The sequence below is a fragment of the Lissotriton vulgaris genome, chromosome 4_1 (assembly GCF_964263255.1).
Source record: "Lissotriton vulgaris chromosome 4_1, aLisVul1.2, whole genome shotgun sequence".
NCBI classification, from domain to species: Eukaryota; Metazoa; Chordata; class Amphibia; order Caudata; family Salamandridae; genus Lissotriton; species Lissotriton vulgaris.
Genome location: NC_141691.1, coordinates 205222838 through 205237999, shown reverse-complemented (window position 1 = coordinate 205237999; position 15162 = coordinate 205222838). Strand labels below are relative to the sequence as shown.

The following is a 15162-nucleotide window of genomic DNA, read 5'->3' as shown; positions in this document are numbered from 1 at the left end:
CATAATTGACGACGCACTTCAAATGCTAGACCAAAATGACACCTGCCTCCTCATCCTTCTTGATCTCTCCTCCGCATTCGACACCGTTAAACATGAGAATCTGCTAGAACTACTAAACAAAAGAATGGGCTTATCTGGAACTGTCCTCAAATGGTTCACTTCCTTTCTCCGCAACAGGTCGCAGAAATTCAAGGCAACAACCTGATGTCCACGCCAGTACCTGTAACGCTAGGCGTCCCCCAAGGATCCTCTCTATCCCCAACTTTGTTCAACCTAGTCATGGAACCTCTCACCACTTTGCTACAAGAATCCAATGTACACTTTCACATGTATGCCGATGACACCCAACTTTACCTCAAACTGCAATCACCCAATGACATCCTGCTCCTGAACTCAACGATCAGATGCACCCAATCCTGGCTTGCCGACAATCACCTCAAACTCAATGCCCTGAAAACAGAGTTCCTTCTGATCGCACCTCCAGCGAAGATATCCACCACTCAACATTGGCTTAAACTCCTAACCGCACTCAATGTCCAACCCACCATCGTGGAATCGGCAAAATCTTTAGGCATAACACTCGACACCAATCTCAACATGCAGCAACATATCAGCAAAGCAACAAAGGGAGCGAACTTCCAGATCAATACTCTGAGGAAACTTAAACCCTACCTCCCAGCCAAAGACTTCCAAACAGCGGTGCAAGCACTAGTCATCCCACGAATTGAATACGGCATCACCGCCCTCTGCGGACTCCCACTAACTACAACCGCACCACTAAAAGCATCTCTAAATGCTGCAGCGAGACTCATCACTGGGTCAAAAAAGCACTCCCACATTACCCCTGACTTGAAATCCCTGAATTGGTTGCCGTTTGAAGCCAGAACACATCTGAAAATCGCCTGCATGACACACAAGGCGGTACACCTAAACTCACCCGGCTACCTTGCTCAGAAATTGACAATCTCTGGGGGAATCAGGAACACGAGAGGCGCAAACAATCTTCTGCTGAAACCTCGAAGATTCCGGAAGGAGAAAACATACAAGCGCTCTTTCTCAGGAATGGCGCCTAGGATTTGGAACTCACTCCCTCCTGAAACCAGGCTCATATCCTCCACTACACTCTTCAAAAAAGAAGTAAAAGCTATCCTCATGGCTAAATTCACCTGTACTACTATCTCGAACCCTATCAACACCCTGCAATGATCTGTATTACTTGCTTGACCCCTTATCTATTTGTACGAGCTGTCCTATCACCCACTTGATTGCTTTGCAGTCACCGAATTGTATTATTTGTACTGTATGATCTACTGATCTCCTTATTTGACTTTGTTCCTTCATGTACCCTTCTGTACTGTGTGAACTATTGATCTACCTATTTGACTTTGTTCCCTCATGTACCCGTCTATGTAAAGCGCTCTGATATCTGCGAAGATCTTGTTCGCGCTATATGAAAATAAATAAATAAATAAATCTCTAGGATAGCTGGTTTATAAGGTTAACTTTACAAGAATAGTGAACATCATATATCAGGCCAACTTCTCACAACAACCATGAAAAGATTACAACGGATTCTGAACTCTGCTGCAGACTACTCTTGCATATCAAACCGCGAGACCACATCTCCCCTGCCTTGAAAGCCCTGCATTGGTTACCGGTTGCCAGAAGATCCACGTTCAAGCTGCTTTGTATCACCCACAAAGCAATACACGGAATGGGACCAATCTTCATCAGGAATAAAATCACCAAACACATTCAAAAAAGGACCCTCTGCTCTAAAGGAGCATCTTGCCTCAAAATCCCACCATACAAGAAACAAGCACTGGCGTTGCCAATAGGTCTCGCAGTAGGAAAGTTGGAGCTATTACAATTGCAAATAACAATGACTTGTTTTTGTTTTCATTTTAAAAACATAAAGGGCTTTGTCATTTACAAAACCAATAGCTCCAACTTTCCTACTGCAAGACCTATTGGCAACGCCAGTGCTTGTTTTTTTAGGAAGGTGGGTTTCTCAGTGCAGAACGCTGTTAGATTAGCGCTCAAAGAGCCTCTTCCATCGCATTGTCTGGGCATTAACCCTCTGATCCAGAAAGTACAGAAAGTGTGAGAATCCGCCGCCCTTGCCACTGCTAAAATGTATATGTTTAAAGTACTTTTCACTTTCTGAAGTGCTGCGCTTTGAAAATCACACGCGCACACTAGCAGGTAAAATGAATCTCCACCCTGTTTTGTCTAGCACAGCGTGACCGTGAGCAGCTCACATTATTCAAGTGAGCCCTGCCGATTAGCTCAGCAGGGGCTCAGATGGGGGCTACAGAAGTGGCGCCTTGGGCTGACAGAAACGTCCCCACCTTCTCATTCGCACTCTCTGCCAGTGACCTCCCTTGTCATGAGTACCGGTACTCTCCTCTGGCAGAAGAGAAGTGCAGGTACTCAGAGTGACAAATCTAAGAAGTGCTGGTACTCCGTACCGGTGAGTAACGGCCCATTTAAAGAACTGCCTATGACCTCACCAGTACCCCCCTCCCACACTGAAACAAGAGAGCGGGGAGCCACTAGCTTGGCAGTGATCTTACTACAAACGGGCACGAACACTGATACTGTTTTGCCCCTGCTTACGTCATCCCTAATTACAAGTGCATCAAAAGAACCTACTACTTCCTGGACAGGGATGAGCAAGTTGGAGAGCCCCCTGACTGGCTAAGCCATTTCCACCAACTCTGGGCGGCGTAAAGCTGAAACTGAATCACTTGGGGACTGGATAAAAGGGGGAGCAAGTTTTGCTGGAGAACGAGAAAGTCGACATGCCACGAACTCTATGTCCTTATCTAGGACCCCAGCAGCACGCTGTAACAAGCATTTGCAATGCAATAGGTCTCGCATTATTAAAGTTAGAGCTATTGGCATTGTAAATGGCAATGCCTTTTATTTATGTTTTTGCTTTTAAAACATAAATAAAAGGCATTGTCATTCTATGCTAATAGCTTAAACTTTCGCAAAAGTGAGACCTATTGCATTGCAAATGCTTGTTTAACGGACGCCCCAGACACTTCTTCCCCAACCTACCAACCTTCAGCGATAGGACAAAACTGCAAGCTTATCTTAGCAAGTCCATACCTGAATACAGCGTGCTTCGAAGAGCAGCACATGCGCTGCTCAGGATTGACCTAAAAAGTCTCTGTTTTAATAGCACTATACAATATGCTTGGGTATACAGGAAAGAGCAGCCCTTCCTCTTTGTTGAAGCACCAAAGGTGACAAGGGGGGAGGGGGGGGGGCAGCATTGTGTAGTCATCAGGGGAAGAGGGTTGAATGGTTGTATGACGTCACCTAAGCTACCCCTGACAGTTTGGTGAATATGCGTCCACTTTCACAACCAACTTCTAATAATGTGAATTATTTTTAAGAGCCCGTTGGCGAAATCCGTGTTCGTGAGTAATTCCTTGTTAGTCCTATTTGTCACGTTCACTGGAATATAAAGCAAAGAGCCAATAAATTAATCAAACCCGTTTAGAATCCATCTGGCCAGATGGAAACTTCACCAGAGTGCTTCTAAGCGCCCTAGCCTTCACGGACACACCCACCCGTCCATGCAGTAGAATTACACGCACGCCTGCAAGTTGAAGCATCTGTTATAATATCATTCCCGAGCGAAGCCTCGGCCGCGACCGCATAATTACCACCCCCACCCTCACTGCGGTACTCACGCGCCCCCGAGCACACCTAAACCGGTCAGTCATAGGCCAGACTGCTATTTAATGTCAGACCTGTAGGGACGGGTTGAGTAGGGGCTGGGGAAGGGGGGCTCCTTGCCGCAGAGGGGTGCACACTCACTGCTCAAGCCCCGGGGACACCCATGCACTATGAATGAAAGGGTTGGCGCCCCTGCATCCGCATCATTATGGGCAGCGTGTCATCACTGAAGTAGTGTGGCTCACCGGTTAGAGGCGGCAGCCCCGAGAGCAGAGGACGGCCCGGGACCAGGGTTCGATTCCCGGCGCAGCAGGTTTCTGGACCAGGGTCAGCGGACTCGATAATTCTCTCGCCTCGGTGCCCACTCTGATCAGCGATCACACTCGGCAACTCTGGGCATTAGCTTGCCTCATCTTCACTAACGGCCCCACCAGACCGCCGGGGATGCCTGGTCTCACCCTGGAGATACCCATTAAGGGACCATCTCTCAGGGAAGCCAGGAAGGGTTTCGCAGCGGTCGAAGCGCCTTGGGACCCTACGGGTAAGTAGTGCGCTATATAAATGCCTATACATACATCACTCGCTCTTCTCAACACTGAATCTCAAACATTTCATTTCCAAGGGGCTCCCAGGACCCCCAAGTCCCCGCCCCCGGTTATTGCTCGCTTGATTTATGATGCATTCATGCCCCCCTTCCCCTTCCCGGTTGCACTGTTTGAACCCACCGTACAACGCTCCAACCGCATGCAGTTGCCATAGAAACCGCGGAGGTCAGGCCACGGGGGACCAGGCCGTGGTGGTCCTACCCGACCACTAATATCTAATAATTCCTTGCACGTGGTGAGGTGCTGAGTGCCGCGGTTAGAGGCATTCCTGGGCCGCAGAGGGGGGTGTGTGTGATTGGGGTGAGAGGGAGGGGTGGGTCACGGGGGCGTCTGCCGTAATACCAAATTAACCTGATCCTTCAAGGACCCCAGTCTTCTAGGACAGGGTGGGGCGAGTCGGGAGTTTGATAAGGACACTTTGCTATGTCCCTTTCCTGACCCCACCGTCATTACGTCAGCATCAATGTAGCACACTTCTATAATCGGTATGGCCTTGTAGCACTTGCAGCACCTGGGAGCGCGATCCATACGGTTGTAGAATTCTTACCGGCTGCACTCCTGGTGGCCTGCTGCCTGGGTGGAGGTTTACCACAATGTAAGGGCAGGCACCCATTTTCTTGGATTCACCTTACACTGCCCCCCCCTTCCCGCCTGATACCGTTTTAAATAAACAGTGTATTTTACACAGAGGGTAATCTCTCTGCTCTTTCTTAACAAAGCATATTGCACTCTCTACCCTCTACAATGGTAATAAACATCATATTATGCCCTGCTGCATATATACGGTTACACTATGCAGTTTTATTCAAATGCATTCCTTATAAACAAACACATTTAACCAGATCTCAAAGCCCTGTGAGCTTGGTTTCCTCTGTAAGGCAAGCAACATGACATCTAAGGGGCAGTAAGTACTGATGTCATCACTTACATTTGTACCGGTGTAATAATGAGTATTTTGACCTATGAACTGTAGTGTTGCAAGTCTGAATGAATGATCATTGGTCTTTTTCGAAAAGCAATTTTTAAAGGGCAATATTTTTAGGATGCCCATGAATGTGCTTTTGCCAATCAGAGAAAGAGAAATTCAAATGCCAAGGCTAACATAATCAGCCACACCATCAAAGCAATGCAGCAGAGTGCAGATAGGTGGCGCTGCGGTGACTGCCCACCCACAGTACAGAATATTCCCCATCTTCAGAGTTTGGAACGTCACTGGGCCGCCAGCTCCTCTCTGACCCACTACAACGTCACAAAATAGGTCATAGTTGTCCTGCAACTAGTTTGAGAAATAAGAGGTCGGTCAAACAATTGTGTAGCTGTACGCAGGAAAGTAAGTAGTAAATCTAGTCGAAGCTGGAACATGTAGACGTGCACATTTAGAGGGTGGAGTCACACCCGAGGGGTTCTTCCTGCCCATACGAGATTGAGTGCTTTAGTGAGAATGACGTCATCGACAAACAAGTTTGCAGTTCAAACCCTAAACGAAACAAAAACAATGAAAAGCACAGATAGCTTGCTTCTAAGACGAGTTTTGTTTACAGCTCGCTCTCATGTTAACGTTAGGTTTTGTTACCAGCGCAGTTAACTCTTCTACCACTTCACTGGTCTGGTGGCATTCTGCGAGTCATGTGCCCTCTTCGGGTCCTGGATTCTCATTGGCTGGAGTCGAGGTAGGCAGGTGGTGGTGTTTGGATGCAGGCGTGTCTGTGCCAGTATCTGCGAGAATGTGTGTTTGTATGCACTTAAAGAAGTTGGCACAATTCAGTTGGCCTGCATGACTGGCCATCACCCAACAAAAGGGGGCCCCCCGGTTAAAACGCTACCTAAGCCGATTAGTAGGCCACGACGTCATGTCGCGTGGCAACGGGTGCCACGGGTTTGCACGTGGTGGTTAAAAACGGGTCTGGCGTGATTTTACGTTAGACAATGTAGCCCTTACGCCACCACCCCATCAAACCTAGACGCAACGCACATTACATCTTTACCTCCCAAAGCCACTTTCTCTCCAGTCGAGCGTTATCCCATCAATGGCCTTTCTTTGTCCCAGTGAAAAGCCTGGATTAGTCGAGGATCTTAAGAGGCGCGCGGCCTGGAGGGGATGCTCGCCAATGCGTGTCCGCGTGCACATTTACATGTCAATGGCCGCTTCTGACCCTCAACCGGGCAATTAGAGACGGTTCTTCGGGTCCCCCCTCCCCCGGACCAGCACGGGACTGCACTCTGCGCTGAGTGTCAGCAAGTGCCATGCTGGCCTCCATGGGTGCGAGAAGGGTCAGCGGGGAAATAGCGCACAGAGGCGATTCTCCATGGCCCAAGGAGCTAAATGAAGCGAGGTCTACTTGGGGCTTCGACGTCATATTGCACCCGCTTGGGCAAAGAGTCCAACAGCGGGAATAGGGTCACATTGCAAGCACAGGCAGCACCAGGCAATAAGAGCTAGTGCCAAGAAGCTTAAGGTATTAATGTCCCGCACCAAGCAGCAAACAAGCACTTGGCAAGAAAAGCTAGAGCCAAGAAGCTCACAGCATTAATGTCCCGCACCAAGCAGCAAACACCAGTGCCAAGCAGCGGATACAGGGAAAACTCTGCATATTTATTTACTTCAAGTTTTTATATAGCGCCTTGAGCCCCGAGATGTATGAAGGCGCTTCACACGGAAGCGAACATTTTACATGGTAATGTCAAGGTGCACCTAGCAAGGAGGGGATATATGCTCCGGATCGTGGGGGGGATCACGGGTTGGTAGGGTGGAACAAGGTGTGTCAAAAACATTAAACAGCTGAATGTATGTCAGGTAGTCACTTCCGCTATGACTGAGTCAATGCACTTGAACGTTATCCACCATTTGCTGAATAATCTGCACATTTTCCTAAAAAAATAATATATATTTCTACCTCAAATGGTTCGATCGCTGCCCAGGCGGATGGCTTCACTGCCTCGGTTCAAACTTCCACAGCTTCGGTTCTGGCATCACTACCTGGTCTGGATTCAGATCAACGAGTGCCGTGCTCAGAACTTCACAGCCTCCTATCAGTTTTTACTCTGCACGGCTAACGCAGCACGGTCGTGCTCTTCCTCGTCTGTTTGAACAGGACTTCCGCAGCTTTAGACTCCCGGGCGCAGGCTCCTCACAACTCCAGCACACAGACTAGGCTGGACCGGGGCACCCACCGCTGGAGGTAGCAGACAGATCACCACTCCAGGCACCCGCAGCCAGGGGAAAACAAAGAGCATTCAAACGATTGTCCAATCACAGCCCAGGGTTCTACAGAGGGTGTGACGGACGTCTCTGCTGGCACTGTGGTTGGTCAGTGCCTGGATCCGTCAGCCGACAGTCACGTGCAGCCGTCCCGGGGCAGGGTTCACGGTTATCTCTCTGACTGAGCGTGCGCGAGAGCCCCGCGGAGGCTGTAAGTAATGGCGGTAAGTGGGGCTTGGGGGGGGCGCTTTTATGTATGCGGCGGCGGCCGGGGGGGAGGGGGGGCGCTTGTATGTATGCGGCGGCGGCAGGGGGGCGCTTGTATGTATGCGGCGGTGGCGGGAGGGGAGGGTCTCTGTATGTGTGTGTGCGTGCTTTTGCAAGAATGACACCTTCAATCGCGCACTGAAAAGAAGGAACGAAATACTTTAACGCCTTTAAGTAAAGTCCGCGTTATATAAAAATGCCTAATGACGCATTCGTGCAAAGTCTGTGCTATATAAAAATGCCCATATAATACAATGAGTACTTCATTAAAGCCTAAAAAGCGACAGCAATAAACGAAAGCGATCGCGCCCTAAGAAACGAAACTGAAAGCACGCTCACACAGACAAAGAAACATGCTGAAGGAGAAAGCGCGTGCACGCAGTGAAATCCAACCGAAGAGAAGCGCGTGGCACTTTCTTGTCCTTCATTCCCCAGAGTCAGCTAGCTATAAGTCTCCACCTGGACGCATCCTTCGGATGCTAATTCCAGGCTCGACCTAAAAAACCATGGGTGGCACATCCTTCTATGTTCAAGCAGCCAAACTATGGAACTCTTTACCCCCCAACATAAGGTCCACTGACAACCAGAAAACTACTCAAGATTTGGCTCTTCCCCACATAAGTACAATACGCAGACAGAAATGTACAGCATATCCCTCTGTAGACAAGCATTTTTTTTCACTTTAGATATGTACCTATCTTTGTGTATTACTTTGTGTAAACATGTAAAATAATTATGTTGTTGAAAGAGAAAAAAAAATATTAATAAATAAAAATCATATTTGGTCTATGTGTACATACTTCCATTGTGCATCTATTAACCTTCCATGTCCTTGGATCTGTGTGTTTGTTACTTTTCTCCTGAAAAAGCATATCCAATGCACTACCCTATTTCTCATCCTGTGCCTCTATCAATATCTTTAATCTACATATACTTACCTCCTTTATCTATATACTTTCAAAGTAATTATGGATCTAAATATTTATCACTTTCTTTTAATTTAGGATTTCCAATGCACTACCCTATTTCGCAGCATATACTTCGCTCAATATATCTTCTAGCCCAACCTTCTGACTCATCTCAAACTTCTTCTACTACTCCTTCCAATGCACTACCCTATCTCTCATCCTATACATCTATCAATATATCCTCTACATCCACTCTCATTTATCCCAAATCCCATACCACTACTATGATTGCCAAAATAACCCTTTCAAGACTCTCTCCAACTATACCCCTCCTTGCATCATCTGACACCTCTTTCACTATACCGATCCCCTAAAACAAACCTTTCTAAACTCTTCCCTCTGAGCCCTCCCCTCCAAAACTCCTTTTTACTCATCCAAAAGCCTCCTCCTACTGCTAAGACCTAAAAAAAAATCCTTCAAGCTTTTATCCCTCCACTATCCTTTTCAATCTAAACTAACAGACTAACATGTTCACTTCTCAAATTCCATATTAAACTATACTAATATAATACCCAAATAACTGAATAACATATCCACTACTCAAATTACTTCATTTATTTTTTACTATACTCATTTTCAACAGTAATCCTTTATGGGTTCCGGAGTGGCGTGCTACTCGCCAGAAAAGCGATTCAACACAGGGTAACAAGTGCTATATGAATGCAAATCTTTCTTCCCCTTTTATCCCTCCGCTATCCTTCTCACTCCAAGTAACTGACTAATATCCAACACTGAAATTACTTCATATTTCACTATATTAATTCACCACTAATCCTTTGTAGGCTTCCTGAATAGCATGCGTCAACAAGCGCTATATCAATACAAACCTTTGTCCTCCTCTATCCTTCTGCTATCATTCCAAATCCAATTAACGGACTAACCTATTCACCACTTAAAATGTACTTGCATGTTTCACTATACTAATTCAACACTAATCCGCGAGGGGTCCCGGAGTAGAGTGCTACTCGCCGAAAAAGCGCTTAGACGCCTCGTCAGGGGTAGTAAGCGCTATATAAATACAATTACAATACAATACAATACTTTACCTGTGACATGAGTTTCCTTCCATAGGATAACATTGCTAGTTGTTCTCTGAAAAGTTTCTAAGTGTCAACTTTGAAAATACATTTATATCCCTTAAAAAGTACAACTGTAACCAAAACGCTTTTACTTAACTGTTTAGTACTGGTACTGAATCTAGGATCCAGTCCTGGAATTCCAAAAGTAATCTATAAAGTAATCCACTGCATTTATGTAGAAAACCCCATTGAGCTCAATGTTAAATTGTGTTTAGAATTATGTTGCTAATTGCAACCACTGTAGCTATTGTACTTACAAAGTCTATTGCCTTTCTGCAAAGTACTTACCTAAAGTTACTCCTATTGAGAAAAGTATATTTAGATACCTGTTGGTTCCAAAATAAAACGATATCTTTTGATATAAAGACAATTGGCCTAGAGTTCAGTCCTTGAGTGTGTGAAACTTTTTGCTGACAGAGGACAGTGTAAAGCATTTGTTGTACACACTCAGATACTGCTTTACTGCTCGACCTAGCTACCACTATAGAGAGTAAGGTCAGGTCTGACTTTGACCTCTGTTATACCTCTGGGGATTGGGGACTCTATACACAATGTACCTTACTTTGGTCCAGTATATATAGATCCACTTGCTTACACCCCCCCCCCTTTAGTACACTGCAGTCATAGTACACAGCAGTCACATTGTCCGTGCGGACAAAGACAACTTTCCCTATGAGGTGAGAATGAAAAGCTTTTAGTGCTAGATACACAGCTAGAAGCTCTAGATAGTCGATGTGAATACTTTTGTGCTTGTTGTGCCACAGACCTTGAATTGTCAAATTGTGGAAATGGGCACTCCAACCTGTGAGGAAGAAGTCTGCTGATAGCATGAGATTCCTTTGTGAACCCTGCCCATCCTGGGGGAGAAGGCTTGGCACCTCGTCCCAGGATGTGCATTGTTTCAGGCCCCTGAGAGCAGCAGCTCACGACCCAGAGGTCCAGAAACATGTCTGGTGGTGGCAGCCTAGGCAGCCACTCAGTCAGGTCACTAAAAGGTGGTAGAGTTTCAGGGGCATCTCTAAGATGCCCTCTCTGTTCTGCATTTTACATTAAATCTGACACTGGCATCAGTGTGGGTTTAATGTGCTGAGAAGTTTGATACCAAACTACCCAGTCTTCAGTGTAGCCATTATGGTGTTGTGGAGTCCGTAATGACAAACTCTCAGTACCCTATACTCTTAATGGCAGCACTGCACTTACAATGTTTAAAAATTGACTTAGACACTGTAGGGGTACAGGGCTCATGCACCTGTACCCTCACCACTGGTATAGTGCACCCAGCTAGAGGGGTGACTGATCTATGGAAAGGCAGTGGTTTGTAGGCATGGCACACAGGACTGTGTGCCATGTCGAGACTTCACTTTGTTCTGCACCAAAATACACAGCCTGCAAAGGCAGTGTGTGAGTCTAGTAAAGGGCCTCTAAATGTGGCACAATAAGTGCTGCAGCCATTTGGGGTCTTCTCTGGTCACAGTGTCCTGGGTACCTGTTGTACCATTTACAGGGACTGACCTGTGGCCAGAGATGGCAATTGGGTTCTGTTTTCAATACAGTATTTGGGAAAGAACAAAGGCCCAGGGCGCAATCAGTCAAAGTACATCAGCAGTTCAGAAAAAAGTGGGGGCAACAATTCAAAGGGCATTTTCTCACAGCAAGGTGCCAGAGATGGTACACCATTGAGCCTGCTCAATTTTTGAGTTCTTCAGGGTCACAGCATCTTGGAGCTGGTGGTTATGGAGAGGTTTAAAGGCCAGTTTGCTAGAGTGGTCTACGTAATGCAAGGGAGTATATACACTATATTCACACACAGCATAGGTTATGTATCGGTCGCAGTCAGGGGGAGCCTCTGGATTCAGGTTGCAGGTGTCGTTGGGGAGCCCAGAAGGAGCAAGTCGATGCTGGACTTGAGGTCAAGTTCGCTGGAGACCTGTTCTGGGTCGGTGGCCCACCTGGACATGGGCATTGAAGAAAAAAAATGTCAAGTCTTGTTTAAATATTAAGAAAATTCATTGCACAAGTGCGAATTTGGGGTCGCCCCTCTATCGCAGAGGATAGCGCTATTCTCATAAGAATGGACTTGAAAAATGTAGGGGTCCTGGGCTCATGCACCTGTACCCTCATCACTGGTTAAGTGCACCCAGCTAGAAGGGTGACTAATCTATGTCGGGGCAGTGGGTTGTAGGCATGGCACACAGGGATGTGTGCCATGTCGACTCTTCACTTTGTTCTGCACTAAGACACGCAACCTGCAAAGGCAGTGTGTGAGTGTCAGGATACAGGACCTCTAAGGGTAGCAAAATAACTGCTGCAGTCCTTGGGGACTTTCTCTGGACACTGCCCAAGGTACCTGTGGTACCATTTACCAGAGGCTTACCTGTGGTCAGAGATGCCAATTGGGTTTATGCTTCAATGCAGTTTTACGGAAAGAACATGGGCCCTGGGTACCTGATCAGCAGGAGCCCAGGGCACACTCAGTCAAAGCACATCAGCAATTCAGCAAAAAGTGGGGGCAGAAGTGAGAAAGAGGGCACTTTCTCACGGAGGGGGCAGATTAAAATACTGTCGGCCATTTTTGTTATTTGCTGTATAACTTTATGGATATTCAGCTATTTCTGTTTTTTCCTACATACCTTTATTGATCTTTGTTCTCAGTCATTAGATTATTTGGGAAATCCATGCGCAATCTACAGAAATAACACCTTTCTCAGTTCCAAATATTGTCTAAATTTAATAAATAAATAGCTTTCCAGGTTCAACCGTGGGTTCACACCTATTACCTCCACAAACTACAAAGTAAAAACTAGAAATTCGGAAATTTCACAACTGTAGGATTTTTTTTCTTTTCTTTAAAACTTTGAGTGTTCCTGAAACTTGGGAGTGGGGATCCTAGGACAGCAGACCTTTTGTTGATATATTTAATGTATTTGCTACATTTTGGTTACTTTCTCAATTTCCTTCATTGGGATCCGATCCACAAAGTCTGGGTACCTTTACGATCCCAGGCTTGGGGGGACACAGATGTGGTATGAATTGCCCTGTGCGTTAAAAAGTTAGGAATGCTTAAAAGAAAATTGCTGAAACAAAAGAAAAATGGCTTAAAATGGAAGGGGGTTAGGTGCAGCAATTAGACCATTTCCACCCTTCAATATCAATAATAGGTGACTGATATTCAAAAGTTTCAATTAGCTGGCACCCCATTATGTAACCTCTAAACTCAAGCCCCATGTTCCCACCAGGGTACTTTGCAGCAGAAATCAAGCTTACGGACAGCCCACCAATTTTGGTTCTTCACAGGGGGAGGCTGTTCCAAAAATCTAGTTCCAACAGTCTGCAAATTCTGGATCTTCACTAAGTGAAGTTGTTCCTTTTCAGTTCAGGCATCCTTGCCCTGAGCCAAACTTGAAAATGACATAAGACAGGTATTGTAAACTTTGGACTTCACTAAGAAGCTAAAGGCTAGTTTATTTGGCAAGTTGGCCTTTTAAGGCGGACATTAAAAAACCCCGTTTGGGTAGTGGTCACTTCAGATATTTTGTACGTCAGGACTGATGGCGTCAAAGAATTTAGCTCGGCCAGTGAAATCATACTGGAATCATTGTATGTGTTAATTCTCGCTCCAACTCTGATAATAAGAAACAGACCAAAATGTGGTACATGAATCTAAGAAATTAATTTTATCTTTAAAACATACACAGCACTATTTAAGAAAAATTTAATTATTCAAAAAGACACTGACAGATTTATTTTCAAATGCTTACCTGTACTGGTATGGAAATGTTTTGAACATTCCCCACAGTTCCTCAGACATGCATGCATTGCCCTCCATCAATGACAAAGAAGGGAGCAATACTTGGTCTGTGATACCAAGCAAACAACTAAACAGTACTTCCTAGAAGAAATGAAACAGGACATATTACAAATGCATTTACTTTCTCGTGAAGAAGTCAAAAACATCCAAAAAACAAATTTTCTGGAATCTCCTCTTTGAAAGGTTTCAAGAACCTCAGTCAATCCCTAGTGGGTAGTAGTTGTGAGAGCAAGTAAATGCAAAGCTAGCTTGGTTTAATGATTCTCAATTACAAAGAGGACAATCCACAGGTTGCTTTCCTTTGCAATTAGATGAAAAGCAGCAAATAAGTCGAGGCATCTCAAGTCTGACCGTATTCGAATTGGTCACTGCAAGAAAGTGGTGTAGTGTAGTTCCTATTTTCCCAATAGGCTCTGCGCATTGGAATAACAAACAGCTGTGTAGACGTAGGACTGAGGACTTCTACATCTCTACTGAATATGTTAAACTTAATTAGGTTTGCGCCAGCTAGCTGAGAGGTCACTGCAAACTTTCTCGAATGAATAGGGAGGGATGAACTTCCCTGGCTCAGACAAGAAGGGATTCAGTTTCCGACAACCGCATAAACATGACAACTTTGCTCCCTCAGAATAAGAGTGTATCTCTAGAGTCGTGTGAAAACAATAGACGGCTTTTTCACTCAGTCAGCAGTGCATACTTAGTTTCACCAGAATGCAGAGAAATAGAGAGACGGGCGTTTTCAATAAAAGGTGTTCTTTATTGAGAAGTCTTCTTCCTCATGCAAGAGAAATGAATTGCCACAATTGCAATACTTAAAGTAAAGTAAAGTGCGTACAGTGAAAGTAGTATTAGGAAATAATACGGTAAAAGCATTGATATGGTTTCTTAGCCATATGATACTTTAAAATAGAAAAAATAGATACATACTTAAATACATTGACTAACGTACTCAACTGGTGCTTCTAAATAAGCCTACCCCGGTGTACCTGACCTAATCCTAACACATGGGAGGGGATGAGTAAGTAGCAGTTTAAGTTAAGTCGGTTAAGATATTTTTGCCAAGAATCTGCATCAAGAATTCTCTTAAGGGTTTAGTCAGCTCCATACCTTGGTAATAGAATGTGGGAGGTCTGGTATCTCTTTCCTCAGGACTCGATATTCCAGCAACCCGTAAGGGTAGGCTGGAAGCACCGGAGCTGAATTTTCTCGGCTGGAGAAAAAGACAGCGTCTCTCTCAGTGCGTCAAACGGGAGGGGCGGCTTCCGTGGGCTTCTCGCATCAGCTGGGCTCTTGGGCAAGTAGATGGCCGCTCTGCTCAAAACCACTGTGTGTATGCTTAAGGCAACTGTTGGTATTTTATACCTGGAAGGTGCCGGGTTTGACGTAAGGTTGGACATAAGACGTCACTAAGAACTAACAGTTCTTTCTGGACTTCAGGAGTTCTTGTTCAAAGCTAAACAAAATCAGGGGGATTTCCAGGGCTGCTGGAGGCTTGGTTTGTTTAAAGAACGCGTTGTGCTTTCTAGGAGTCGATGGGAGTAGC

General features: G+C 45.6%; 1 protein-coding gene across 2 annotated transcripts in view; it reads right to left on the bottom strand.

Moving 5' to 3' along the window:
* Nucleotides 1-15162, bottom strand: part of THOC2 (THO complex subunit 2) — a 1289207-nt gene that overhangs the window by 1091537 nt on the left and 182508 nt on the right. For both annotated transcript variants that reach the window (XM_086918507.1, XM_086918508.1), the window contains exon 13: nucleotides 13570-13700. In XM_086918507.1, coding sequence (XP_086774633.1) covers nucleotides 13570-13700 — 131 coding nt within the window. The remainder of the gene's footprint in view (nucleotides 1-13569; nucleotides 13701-15162) is intronic.